The following is a 13,606-nucleotide window of genomic DNA, read 5'->3' as shown; positions in this document are numbered from 1 at the left end:
TCCCAAGCAAGAACATCAAGAAGCTGCAATACATACAGAATAGTGTTGCTCGGATTGAATGATTGATTGATTGAAACTTATATTAGTAGATTGCGCAGTACAGTACATATTCCGTACAATTGACAACTAAACGGTAACACCCGAATACATTTTTTAACTTGTTTAAGTCGGGGTCCACGTTAATCAATTCAATCAATTCGAATCATGGATCCTGATGAGAGTGCAGAAATTTGACCACATCACACCAATTCTCAAATCCCTTCACTGGTGTCCTGTTCTACTCAGGATTGAATACAGAATCTCCCTACTAATCCACCAGTGTCTCCATGGAAATGCCCCCCGCTACCTCAAAGAACTACTCACCCCCAAATCCTCCACACGACACCTCCGCTCCGGACAGGCTGACCTCCTCTAACCTTCGAGGACAAAGCTACGGACAATGGGAGACCAGGCTTTCTCCTCCTCCGCTCCCAGTCTGTGGAACGCTCTCCCTGACCTCCTGAAGGCACCACAGACTGTGAATGCTTTAAAAAAGGCTTAAAAACCCTTCTTTTTTTAAAAGCCTTTTTTAGATATATGCATACTAGTTCTAGCTATTAGGCTGTTCTAGGTTTTGTTTTTATTTATTTTCATTATATTTGTATTTTATTATTGTTATTATTTAGTTTGAATACACTGCAGCACTTTGAGGTTGTTTACTCCATGGTAAAGTGCTTTTTACAAATAAAATGTGTTGTTATTAAAATAAGAGCGCAGGACCGGAACTGAACACTAAACACGGAAAACGGCCAGAATCTCAAACTAAGACATGACCTGCTGTGACAGGTTGTGACAGAAGGAGTATGAATTATTATGTTAGATCCACTATGGACTGGACTCTCACTATTATGTTAGATCCACTGTGGACTGGACTCTCACACTATTACGTTAGATCTACTATGGACTGGACTCTCACACTATTATGTTAGATCCACTATGGACTGGACTCTCACACTATTTTGTTAGATCCACTATGGACTGGACTCTCACTATTATGTTACATCCACTATGGACTGGACTCTCACTATTATCTTAGATCCACTATGGACTGGACTCTCACACTATTTTGTTTGATCCACTGTGGATTGGACTCCCACTATTATGTTAGATCCACTATGGACTGGACTCTCACTATTATGTTAGATCCACTATGGACTGGACTCTCACACTATTACGTTAGATCCACTATGGACTGGACTCTCACACTATTATGTTAGATCCACTATGGACTGGACTCTTAGACTATTATGTTAGATCCACTATGGACTGGACTCTCACTAACATGTTTGATCCACTATGAAATGGACTCTCACAATATTATGCTAGATCCACTCGACTTCCATTGCACCGGCTGCCCGAGGGTTGGGGGTTTCCCACATCTGTGGTCCTCTCCAAGGTTTGGTCATTTTCCCATTGAATTGAAATTTTCCTTGCTCTGATATGGGATCTGAGCCGAGGATGTCGTCGTGGCTTGCGCAGCCCTTTGAGACACTTGTTATTTAGGGCTATACAAGTAAACATTGATTGATTGATACGTACTAATGCCTTATTAAAGTCAGCCATTAACTAAGAGTCTTCCCTCAATAACCTCAGAATTATTGCTTATTATTGTCACGGTGGGGGGTTGCAGCATGCTGCGGGGTCATTGTCCCAGGAAGGCAGACGGACAACTCGGGACATGACGTTTGGGTAAAAACATTATTTAATTGTGACTAAAAAGGTACAAACAAAAAGCGCTCACTGCGGAGGCACAACTTGGCTAAAGAAACAAAACTAACACTTTAACATAAATTAAGAACATAACGTAAACAAGACTTACTGTGACTAAAAAAGAACAGCATGAACTTTGGCATTAAACAAGAATAGAGCATGGAACAAACACAATGATGCCAGGCCTACTGACAAGCAATGACAGGTTTAAAGGCCAACTGAAATGAGATTTTGTTATTCAAACGGGGATAGCAGGTCCATTCTATGTGTCATACTTGATCATTTCGCGATATTGCCATATTTTTGCTGAAAGGATTTAGTAGAGAACATCGACGATGAAGTTCGCAACTTTTGGTCGCTAATAAAAAAGCCTTGCCTGCCCCAGAAGTAGCAGACGATGTGCGCGTGACACCACGGGTTGTAGGGCTCCTCACATCTGAACATTGTTTACAATCATGGCCACCAGCATCGAGAGCGATTCAGAACGAGTAAGCGATGATTTCCCCATTAATTTGAGCGAGGATGAAAGATTTGTGGATGAGGAAAGTGAGAGTGAAGGACTGGAAAAAAAAAAGGACAAGAGGGCAGCGAGGGAGCGATTCAGATAGGGAAGATGCTGTGAGGGGGCGCCGTGGCAGCCGTGGGGGTGGCAGGACCACTCGGCCAGGCCCAACTGCAACAAGGGAGAGAGCCATACCGCTTTGAACCCGACGCTGACGGTGACGGTCAGGAGGACGCATATTGATGCTGGAGTAGCACACGACATAGATCGCCTTCAGAATACAGAATGGTAAAAAAAAGTTTATTAATACACATAATACACTGTAGTTTGTGTGTGTGGTCCAATCCAACCATGTTCGCTTGACATCTCTGTTCCAGAGTAAAGCTTGACTGTCATCTTTCGGGAATGTAAACAATGAAACACCGGCTGTTTTTGTGTTGCTAAAGGTGGCCGCAATACACCGCTTCCCACTTACAGTTTTCTTCTTTGATGTCTCCATTATTCATTGAACAAATTGCAAAAGATTCAGCAACACAGAGGTCCAGAATACTGTGGAATTTTGCGATGGAAACAGACGACTTATAGCTGGGAATGGTGTTGGAACAAAATGTCCTCTACAATGCGCGACGTGACGCGCACGCGTCATCATACCGCAACGTTTCAGCAGGATATTTCGGCGCACATTTTTTCAAATTGCAATTTAGTCAACTAACCCGGCCGTATTGGCTTGTGTTGCAATGTTAAGATTTCATCATTGATATATAAACTATCAGACTGCCTGGTCGGTAGTAGTGGGTTTCAGTAAGCCTTTAAATAATGCCTCCGATTAGTGCTTGGATAGCAGGTGAGCGGCCGAACACTAATCAGAGACAGGTGAACGCAATTTGCAACCATGGCAACAAAACAAGGGAGTAAAAAAAAACAGGAACTTAAAGAGTCCAAAGGTCAACAGAACAAAGCCAAACAAGACACGATCAAATAGACATGACTATTTATAACCCTGACCCTAACCCCTTATGTTCCCCTAGTGTCCAAATAACTCTAAATTAAATATTTGTTACTTAGAATATGTTTCCCATACTAAAGTATTATTTAATTTTTTCATGATTGTTTTTTTCTGAAAAATTGGCATTGTTAAGTAATCTCTAAACCACATTAGGTGGTGTATATATGTATATATATATATATATATATATATATATATACATATATATATATATATATATATATATATATATATATATATATATATATATATATATATATATATATATATATATATATATATATACTCCAACGCGGTCCCCGTGGGCACCAGGTAAGGACCAGATGAGTTGCCCGCTGGCCTGTTCTAAAAATAGCTCAAATAGCAGCACTTACCAGTGAGCTGCCTCTATTTTTTAAATTGTATTTATTTACTAGCAAGCTGGTCTCGCTTTGCTCGACATTTTTAATTCTAAGAGAGACAAAACTTAAATAGAATTAGGAAATCTAAGAAAATATTTTAAAGACTTGGTCTTCGCTTGTTTAAATAAATTAATTTATTTTTTATACTTTGCTTCTTATAACTTTCAGAAAAACAATTTTAGAGAAGAAATACAACCTTAAAAATGATTTTAGCATTTTTAAACACATATATCTTTTTACCTTTTAAATTCCTTCCTCTTCTTTCGTGAAAATTTAAATCAACGTTCGAATAAATTTTTTTTTTTTATTGTAAAGAATAATAAATACATTTTGATTTAATTCTTCATTTTAGCTTCTGTTTTTTCGACAAAGAATATTTGTGAAATATTTCTTCAAAATTATTATGATTAAAATAAAAATAAAAATATTCTGCCAAATCTAGAATATCTGTAGAATCAAATTTAAATATTATTTCAAAGTCTTTTAAATTTCTTTAAATATTTTTGTTCTGGAAAATTTAGAAGAAATAATGACTTGTCTTTGTTAGAAATATAGCTTGGTCCAATTTGTTATATATTCGAACAAAGTGCAAATTGGATTTTAACCTATTTAAAAACATGTCATCAAAATTCCAAAATTAATCTTAATCAGGAAAAATGATGTTCCATATATTCTTTTTTTTTTTTCAAATAGATTTCTCTTCATTTTTTTCGGTTGAATTTAAAGAGTCGAAATTGAAGCTAAATTATGTTTCAAAATTGTATTTTATTTTTGTTCGTGTTTTCTCCTCTTTTAAACCGTTCAATTAAGTGTTTTTTTCATAATTTATTCTCTACAAAAAAACCTTCAGTAAAAGGAAAAAAAATGTACTACTGAATGTCAGACAGAAACACCCATTTTTAAAATATATATATATATATGTGATATATATATATATATATATATATATATATATATATATATATATATATATATATATATATATATATATACAGTATATATATATATATATAATAATTAAAAGTAAATTGAGCAAATTGACTATTTCCGGCAATTTATTTAAGTGTGTATCAAACTGGTAGCCCTTTGCATTAATCAGTACCCAATAAGTAGCTCTTGGTTTTAAAAAGGTTGGTGACCCCTAATTTAATTTAGCGCCACTACAGCTGCCGGCCGTTAGGGGGCAGTCGTCAGGCGGCGTGGAGGAGCTCCATCCACACTCACACACTGCAATAACCACAATAATACCAATAATAAACAGCATTTACCTCTTTAACCGGCATTTACAAGCCTAAGTATACACATGGAACCCTTCATTAACATTTTAATTAGATGCACGACCTTAAGGAGGTGACCTTATTAGGCGCACGATTATATTTAGTTTATGATTTCAAATAAGTAGACTTGATGCAGATATTAATGTGTTTCACGCATTAAGAGGGAGGAGGCATCTCTCTCTCTCTCTCTCTCTCTCTTGTTCTCCCTCTCTCTCTCTCGCTCTCCCTCTCTCCCCACGCAGCGTGCACTTCCAGTCAGGCATTGACGCGGGCGCACAGTCGCGCAATTCACTCCAACCAGCGCCTATTCGGACCTGACCGAAGGAAGTCTTCGCATCCTGTTGATTTTTTTTTTTTGCACTTGTGGGTGTTCCTTTTTTTCACCCGTAAGCCGTGATTAAACATTTTTTTATTTTTTTTTTGGTATTATTATTTACCCCTGCTTTCCCCGCCGTGGACTGAGGAGTTTCGTGGGTGTTTTGACATGGGGAGAAGTGCGCAGAGACGCGGCCGTGCCGGACTCGGGTCGCCGGGCGGCGTCCTCGTCTTGCGGCTGCTGCTCATGGTGCTGGGCTGCCGGGTGCACGGAGGACTCGGACAGGGTGAGTTTTGCGTGTGTGCGTGGAAGATGCGTGGAATGAAGAACATGCGTGTCTCCCAATTTTTTAAAATGTTTTTAAATAGTTTTTTTGTGTGCAAATTGTGCGTCTTTTCGAATTTTTATTATTTGCATAAATCTCATTTTGAAGACTTGAAGTACATTTGAAGTAATATTTGCAGAGTATTTGGGGTGAATTTTTGTCTTTTTTTTTTTTTTTTGCTGTGGACTTGACCTGGTTTGCACAAACTTTTTTTTTCAATCACAACATTTTATTTTTCATTTTGAAAAAAAAAAATGCAAATGAAGTATATAAGTTATGCCTTCATTTTTAAATTGAATCTTTATAATATGCCGCAGAACCATACATACTACACCTGTGTTTTTTAACCATAGGGCCAGGGCCCGTTGTTGGCTGCGAGGTAAAGTACTATTGACATGAATTGCTGCATGTAAAAAATACCATCATGTACAATTGACATGGCCAGTAAGAATTATTGGCATTACTAAAGTGTTGTACTGTATATAAAAGTACCGTTGACATGGCCAAATACTTAAGGTAAAAGTACTATTGTCATGACCAAAGTACTTAAAGCAAAAGTACTACTGGCATGACCAAAGTATTGTACTCTATGTAAAAATACAGTTGACATGACCAAATACTTAAGGTAAAAGTTCTATTGGCATGACCAAAGTACTTAAAGCAAAAGTACTATTGGCATGACGAAAGTGTTGTACTCTATATAAAAGTATCGTTGCCATGACCAAAATACTTAAGGTAAAAGTACTACTGGCATGAACACAGTACTTAAAGTAAAAGTACTATTGGCGTGACCAAAGTATTGTACTCTATATAAAAATACAGTTGACATGACCAAAGTAGTTAAGGTAAAAGTACTTTTGGCATGACCAAAGTATTGTATTCTAAATAAAAATACAGTTGACAAGACCAAAGTACTTAAGGTAAAAGTACTATTGGCATGACCAAAGTGTTGTATTCTAAATAAAAATACTGTTGACATGACCAAAAAACTTAAAGTAAAAGTATTATTGGCATGATCAAAGTATTTTACTATATACAAAAATACCGTTGACATGACCAAAATACTTAAGGTAAAAGTACTTTTGGCATGACCAAAGTATTGTACTCTATATGTACTCTATATAAAAATACAGTTGACATGACCAAAGTACGGTACTTAAGGTAAATGTACTATTGGCATGCCCAAAGTATTGTACTCCAAATAAAAATACTGTTGACATGACCAAAGTACTTAATGTAGAAGTACTTTTGGCATAACCAAAGTATTTTACTACATACAAAAATACCGTTGACATGACCAAAATACTTAAGGTAAAAGTACTATTCGCATGACCAAAGTACTTAAAGCAATAGTACTATTGGAATGACCAAATTATTCTACTATATACAAAAATACCGTTGACATGACCAAAATACTTGAGGTAAAGGTACTATTGGCATGATACAAGTATTTTACTATATACAAAAATACCGTTGACATGACCGAAATACTTAAGGTAAAAGTACTATTGGCATGACCAAAGTACTTAAAGTAAAAGTACTATTGGCATGACCAAAGTATTGTACTCTATATAAGGATACAGTTGACATGACCAAAGTACTTAAGGTAAAAATACTATTGGTATGACCAAAGTGTTGTATTATAAATAAAAGTATCGTTGCCATGACCAAAATACTTAAGGTAAAAGTACTACTGGCATGAACACAGTACTTAAAGTAAAAGTACTATTGGCGTGACCAAAGTATTGTACTCTATATAAAAATACAGTTGACATGACCAAAGTAGTTAAGGTAAAAGTACTTTTGGCATGACCAAAGTATTGTATTCTAAATAAAAATACAGTTGACAAGACCAAAGTACTTAAGGTAAAAGTACTATTGGCATGACCAAAGTGTTGTATTCTAAATAAAAATACTGTTGACATGACCAAAAAACTTAAAGTAAAAGTATTATTGGCATGATCAAAGTATTTTACTATATACAAAAATACCGTTGACATGACCAAAATACTTAAGGTAAAAGTACTATTGGCATGACCAAAGTATTGTACTCTATATGTACTCTATATAAAAATACAGTTGACATGACCAAAGTACGGTACTTAAGGTAAATGTACTATTGGCATGCCCAAAGTATTGTACTCCAAATAAAAATACTGTTGACATGACCAAAGTACTTAATGTAGAAGTACTTTTGGCATAACCAAAGTATTTTACTACATACAAAAATACCGTTGACATGACCAAAATACTTAAGGTAAAAGTACTATTCGCATGACCAAAGTACTTAAAGCAATAGTACTATTGGAATGACCAAATTATTCTGCTATATACAAAAATACCGTTGACATGACCAAAATACTTGAGGTAAAGGTACTATTGGCATGATACAAGTATTTTACTATATACAAAAATACCGTTGACATGACCGAAATACTTAAGGTAAAAGTACTATTGGCATGACCAAAGTACTTAAAGTAAAAGTGCTATTGGCATGACCAAAGTATTGTACTCTATATAAGGATACAGTTGACATGACCAAAGTACTTAAGGTAAAAATACTATTGGTATGACCAAAGTGTTGTATTCTAAATAAAAATACAGTTGACATGACCGAAGCACTTAAAGTAAAAGTAATATTGGCATGACCAAATTATTGTACTCTATATAAAAAATATTGTTGCCATGACCAAATACTTAAGGTAAAAGTACTATTGGCATGACCAAAGTACTTAAAGTAAAAGTACTTTTGGCATGACCATAGTATTTTATCATATACAAAAATACCGTTGACATGACCGAAATACTTAAGGTAAAAGTACTATTGGCATGACCAAAGTATTGTACGCTATATAAAAGTACTGTTGGCGTGACCAATGTACTTAAAATAAAAGTACCATTGACATGGCCAAAGTACTTAAAGCAAAAGTACTATTGGCATGACCAAAGTGTTGTATTCTAAATAAAAATACCATTGACATGACCAAAGTACTTAAGGTAAAAGTACTACTGGCATGATCAAAGTATTTTACTATATACAAAAATACAGTTGACATGACCAAGATACTTGAGGTAAAAGTACTATTGGCATGACCAAAGTATTGTACGCTATATAAAAGTACTGTTGGCGTGACCAAAGTACTTAAAATAAAAGTACCATTGACATGGCCAAAGTACTTAAAGCAAAAGTACTATTGGCATGACCAAAGTATTGTACCCTATATAAAAGTATCATTTGCATGGCATAAGTACTAAAACCAAAAGTACTATTGGCGTGACCAAAGTATTGTATTCTGTATAAAAGTACTATTGGTGTGACCAAAGTACTTAAAGCAAAATTACTATAGGCATGACCAAATTATTGTACTCTATATAAAGTACTGTTGGCGTTACCAAAGTACTTAAAGTAAAAGTACTATTGGCTGTATGTAAAACTACTGTAGACAAAAACAAAGTACTGTAAATAAAAGTGCTAGTGGCATGACTTAAGGTACTGTATGTAAAAGTACTATTGGCATGACCAAAGTATTGTACTGTATGTAAACATACTATTGATGTGACCAAAGTATTGCACTGAATGTAAAAGTACTATTGGTATGAACAAAGTACTGTACTGTATGTAAAATAACTTTTGATATGACCAAAGTACTGTAGTGTATGAAAAAGTTCTATTTACATGATAAAGTACTGTATATAAAATCAGGGTATTACACTCTATGTAAAAGTACTATTGACATGATCAAAGTACTGTATGTAAAAGTACCATTGACGTGATTAAAGTACTGTTTGTAAAAGTATGCATTGGTTTACAATGAGTGGTGGTTGAGGTTATTGATGTTGGGTGTGGTCAATGATTGGAGATATTTGTCCATCAATATCCAATATGTTTCCTGATCAATACTGTATGATACAGTTTAAGATACACAAAGGGCCTGATGTGTTAAACCCGTGCGCAGAGTATGGTGTCTCTAAAGTCAGCAAAATACAGGACACAATGCATTTAGCGTGTCTGTCTTTATGACTATGTAGAATATATGCTGATCATCATTTCGCAGAAAAATTGCAGAATTAAACCAAGATGGCCGACTTCCTGTCTGTTTTCAGATAAGGGTTCTTGAGACTTTTACGTGCGTCCTGTTATGATGGACGATTTTTGTGTCGATATGTCAAACTGGTGGGAGGGGCTCATTTTTACGTATTTTAAAAGTGGCGCTAGTAATGTAATTTTCGGGGAAACCAAAATATAAAATTTTTCGCCACACTCGAGGCTTCTGCAAAATTTGACGATTTTCGCGCACGTTAAGAGCCTCAAAAGGGCGTCACAACTTGGAGAATTATAATAATAATACATTGTATCCCCCAGAAAATCTGTTAGTTAAGGTGGTGTCTCCCCAGGGGGAAGGGGGCGCCGCCCGGGACAGGCAGACGGACGGGGAAAGGGCTGGGTCGTTGTAAGGAACAGTGTAATTTGGCATGTCGCCACCATCACGACTCCCTCTCACTACAGCTTGGGGGAGGCAATAGACTACAGACACTGGTGAAGTAGGCCGGCTTCGTCGCATGAAGAAGCCTACAATTTTTGGTTGTGTTTTCCGCTCCGTATGCTGAGTGGCAATATATGACATACCGTATTTCCTTGAATTGCCGCCGGGTATATAGTATGCACCTGCCTAGAATTACTGCCGGGTCAAAATCGTTTCGCAAAATGATTAGCGCATGCTTTGCATTACCGCCGGCTCAGGATTAACGCCGGGTCAAACTCCTTTCGCAAAATATTATTTTTATTAGCGCATGTCTAGAATTTCCGCCGGCTCAAACTCATTTCGCAAAATAATTAGCATATGCCTAGAATTTCCGCAGGGTCAAACTCGTCACGTCACGAGTGACACTTCACCTGTCATCATTTTCAAATGGAGGAGGCTGATTTCAATAATTTCAAATCACATAAAGGGAAGAAGATTAAGAGCTATTCAGTAGGATTTAAGGTCCAAGCTATTGAATATGCTAAAAAGAACCGTAAGCAGCTATGTTTTATTAATATACCGTAGCTGCGTGTGTCAAATATAAGTCATTAAATGACTCCAGCCTCCTGGTGGTCGAGGGCGCTAGTGATCCTTCTTGCCACTACTCGGCTGCAGAAGAAGTGACAACAAGCAGCAAGAGTGAGCAGCCATCGTTTATTTTTTCCTCTCACTTGCACTTTTAACATGGAGGATTACATATCTAAAATAAAACAGTTTTCTAACCTGGACTTTCAATCGAAGCAGGAGGTAATAAAGGAAGATCTCCATCGATACAGAGAGACTTTTAAAACTGAAGAAAGACAAGGAAGACTTCTATAAACAAGTTATCGATGCTTTGGATCAGAAGAAGCTGGCATGGACTTCATTTAAAAGTAAAGGTAAGACCATAATAACATATTTTTTTATTTAATGTGCTTTTCATGATGGTATCCTTACATCACACTCAAATTTTTAAGCGCAGGCCTAAATTTACCGCATGCCTTTGGTAAACACCGGAGTGAGAAAAGGTTTTAAATTAATTAGCGCCCCGGTGGCAATTCAAGGAAATACGGTATATCTTGATATTGTTTCCATAAAGTAAAAAACAAAACGCAAACCAGGTAAGTATGTCATTATTACTAAGTAAATATTGACTTACTAAGACAAAATAATGACTAAGTCAAATTAATGACTTACGGTACTGTAAATGAGAGTTGGCAATAAGCGTTTGAAAAAGAGTGAAAAGTGGGGCCACATGCTGACATATGCACAACTCATAATGCTTAATATACTGGACAAAAAAAAAAAAAAAAAATATATATATATATATATATATATATATATATATACTGTATATATATACTTTTTTTATGACTTTAGTTTAGGCGGTAGCTCTTTGTTGTTAAAGCGGCCACCTTAACAACAAACCTCTACAGGAAACACTGTGATAATAATGATAATTTTAAAAGCCAGCAATTTCAATAGGGCCCTTGCGGTGCTCGTCCTGCTGCTCGGGCTCTAACTATTTAACATGCACAATGTGATTTATCAAGGGTAAAACTGTTTTGCGTCTTCATTTAGCACGTCTGAAATTCTTACCCACGCGGCTGTGGGAAAGGCGGAGCTCGTGCTGCAAAAAACAAACGTTGGAGAGAGACACCGCCATCCTATGTTTGTGTGTTGACATATGTATTTGTACATATAATATATTACAAATGTGTACTATTCAGCAATATTATTTTACAATTTTATAGATGCTGGATGACGTAAGGGGCTGATTAAAGCAAATTAAATTCATGTTTCATTTAGGAAAATGTAATATTAAAATATATCGCCGATATAAACATCTTGGAACACGCATTGTCTTGTGTTTGGATCATGCCAGATGCATGAATGCACTGCGGTTTGGTGATAGTCCAGTCTTGGTAGATCACACACAACACGCCCTCTAATCGTACACGCAAATGTTATAGTTTGCATTCATTCATTCATGTATTTATTTGACGAGGAGAGCACAATTAAACGTTGCTACCCACAGGTAACCGATGTCAAAGTACATAAGACTTCTAGCCCCAGGCTAATTTGCAACCCTTGATCCTGGTTTGGCTTTTTAAAAAAGATGAGAAAAGTACAACAAAAAGTAAAAAAAACATTTGAAAATATCTTTAAGAGGTTATTTTAGGCTACTGATGTGTATTTCTAAATGGTTGATTTATATACCACGTCATGCTAACATCACAAGACACCTGTTGAAGGCTTTAGAAGCAAGGTAGTCGAAACTTGTCAGGTACCAATCTTCACCTTACTTGCCTATATAGATCAACCATTCTTCCGCTTACCCGAGGTCGGATCGCGGGGGCAGCAGCCTAAGCAGGGTTAGCCGAGACTCCCCTCTCCTCGGCCACTTGGTCCAGCTCCTCCCGGGAGATCCCGAGGCGTTCCCGGGCCAGCCGGGAGACATAGTCTTCCCAACGTGTCTTAGGTCTTTCCCGTGGCCTCCTACCGGTCGGACGAGCCCAAAACACCTCACTTGAGAGGCGTTCGGGTGGCATCCTGAGGAGATGCCTGAACCACCTCATCTGGCTTCTCTCCATTTGGAGGAGTTTTAGTTTGAGGTCCTCGTGGGTGACAGAGCTTCTCACCCTATCTCTAAGAGAGAGCCCCGGCCGCTTGTACCCGTGATCTTGTCCTTTCGGTCATAACTCAAAGCTCATGACCATAGGTGAGGATGGGAATGTAGATCGACCGATAAATTTAGAGCGTTGCCTTCCGGTTCAGCTCCTTCTTTACCACAACGGATCGATACAACGTCCGCATTCGTGAAGACGCCGCACCGATCCGCCTGTCGACCTCACGATCCATTCTTCCCTCTGTCGTGAACAAGACTCCGAGGTACTTGAACTCCTCCACTTGGGGAAAGATCTCCTCCCCAACCCGGAGATGGCACTCCACCCTTTTCCGGGCGTGAACCATGGACTCGGACTTGGAGGTGCTGATTTCCATCCCAGTCGCTTCACACTCGGCTGCGAACCGACCCAGTGAGAGCTGAAGATCCTGACCAGATGAAGCCATCAGGACCATATCATCTGCAAAAAGCAGAGACTTAATCCTGCAGGAACCAAACCAGAAACCCTCAATGCCTTGAATGCGCCTAGAAAATCTGTCCATAAACGTTACAAACAGAACCGGTGACAAAGGAAAGCCTTGGCGGAGTCCAACCCTCACTGGAAACTGGTCCGACTTACTGCCGGCAATGCGGACCAAGCTCTGACTCTGATCATACAATAAACACATTGAAAATAATCGACCCCATTCGTCCATACTACACCCAGATCTAGCACTCAAGCGGTTGAGTGCATGGTATTTGGATCTCAGTAGATCAGGCCCCAAGTGTAAACAAGTCTGACTTTGGGACTGAACGACAAAGTTCACACAGTGGGTGTACTGTGTACACGTTGTCTTCTATAAACTCTTGTTTTCTTTTATGAGGTTTTTTTTGTTGTCGTATCTCACTGCTGTCAGTCAGGG

General features: G+C 37.6%; 1 protein-coding gene across 3 annotated transcripts in view; it reads left to right on the top strand.

The window, feature by feature from the left end:
• Positions 1-5,198: 5,198 nt before the first annotated feature.
• LOC133553595 (netrin receptor UNC5C-like) overlaps positions 5,199-13,606 on the top strand; it is a 581,431-nt gene continuing 573,023 nt past the window's right edge. For all 3 annotated transcript variants that reach the window (XM_061901982.1, XM_061901975.1, XM_061901992.1), the window contains exon 1: positions 5,199-5,537. In XM_061901982.1, coding sequence (XP_061757966.1) covers positions 5,420-5,537 — 118 coding nt within the window. In that variant the 5' untranslated portion in view covers positions 5,199-5,419. The remainder of the gene's footprint in view (positions 5,538-13,606) is intronic.

This window comes from Nerophis ophidion, linkage group LG01 (genome assembly GCF_033978795.1).
Source record: "Nerophis ophidion isolate RoL-2023_Sa linkage group LG01, RoL_Noph_v1.0, whole genome shotgun sequence".
NCBI lineage: Eukaryota > Metazoa > Chordata > Actinopteri > Syngnathiformes > Syngnathidae > Nerophis > Nerophis ophidion.
The sequence above is the reverse complement of the archived record's forward strand: the minus strand, read 5'-3'. Positions and strand labels throughout refer to the sequence as shown.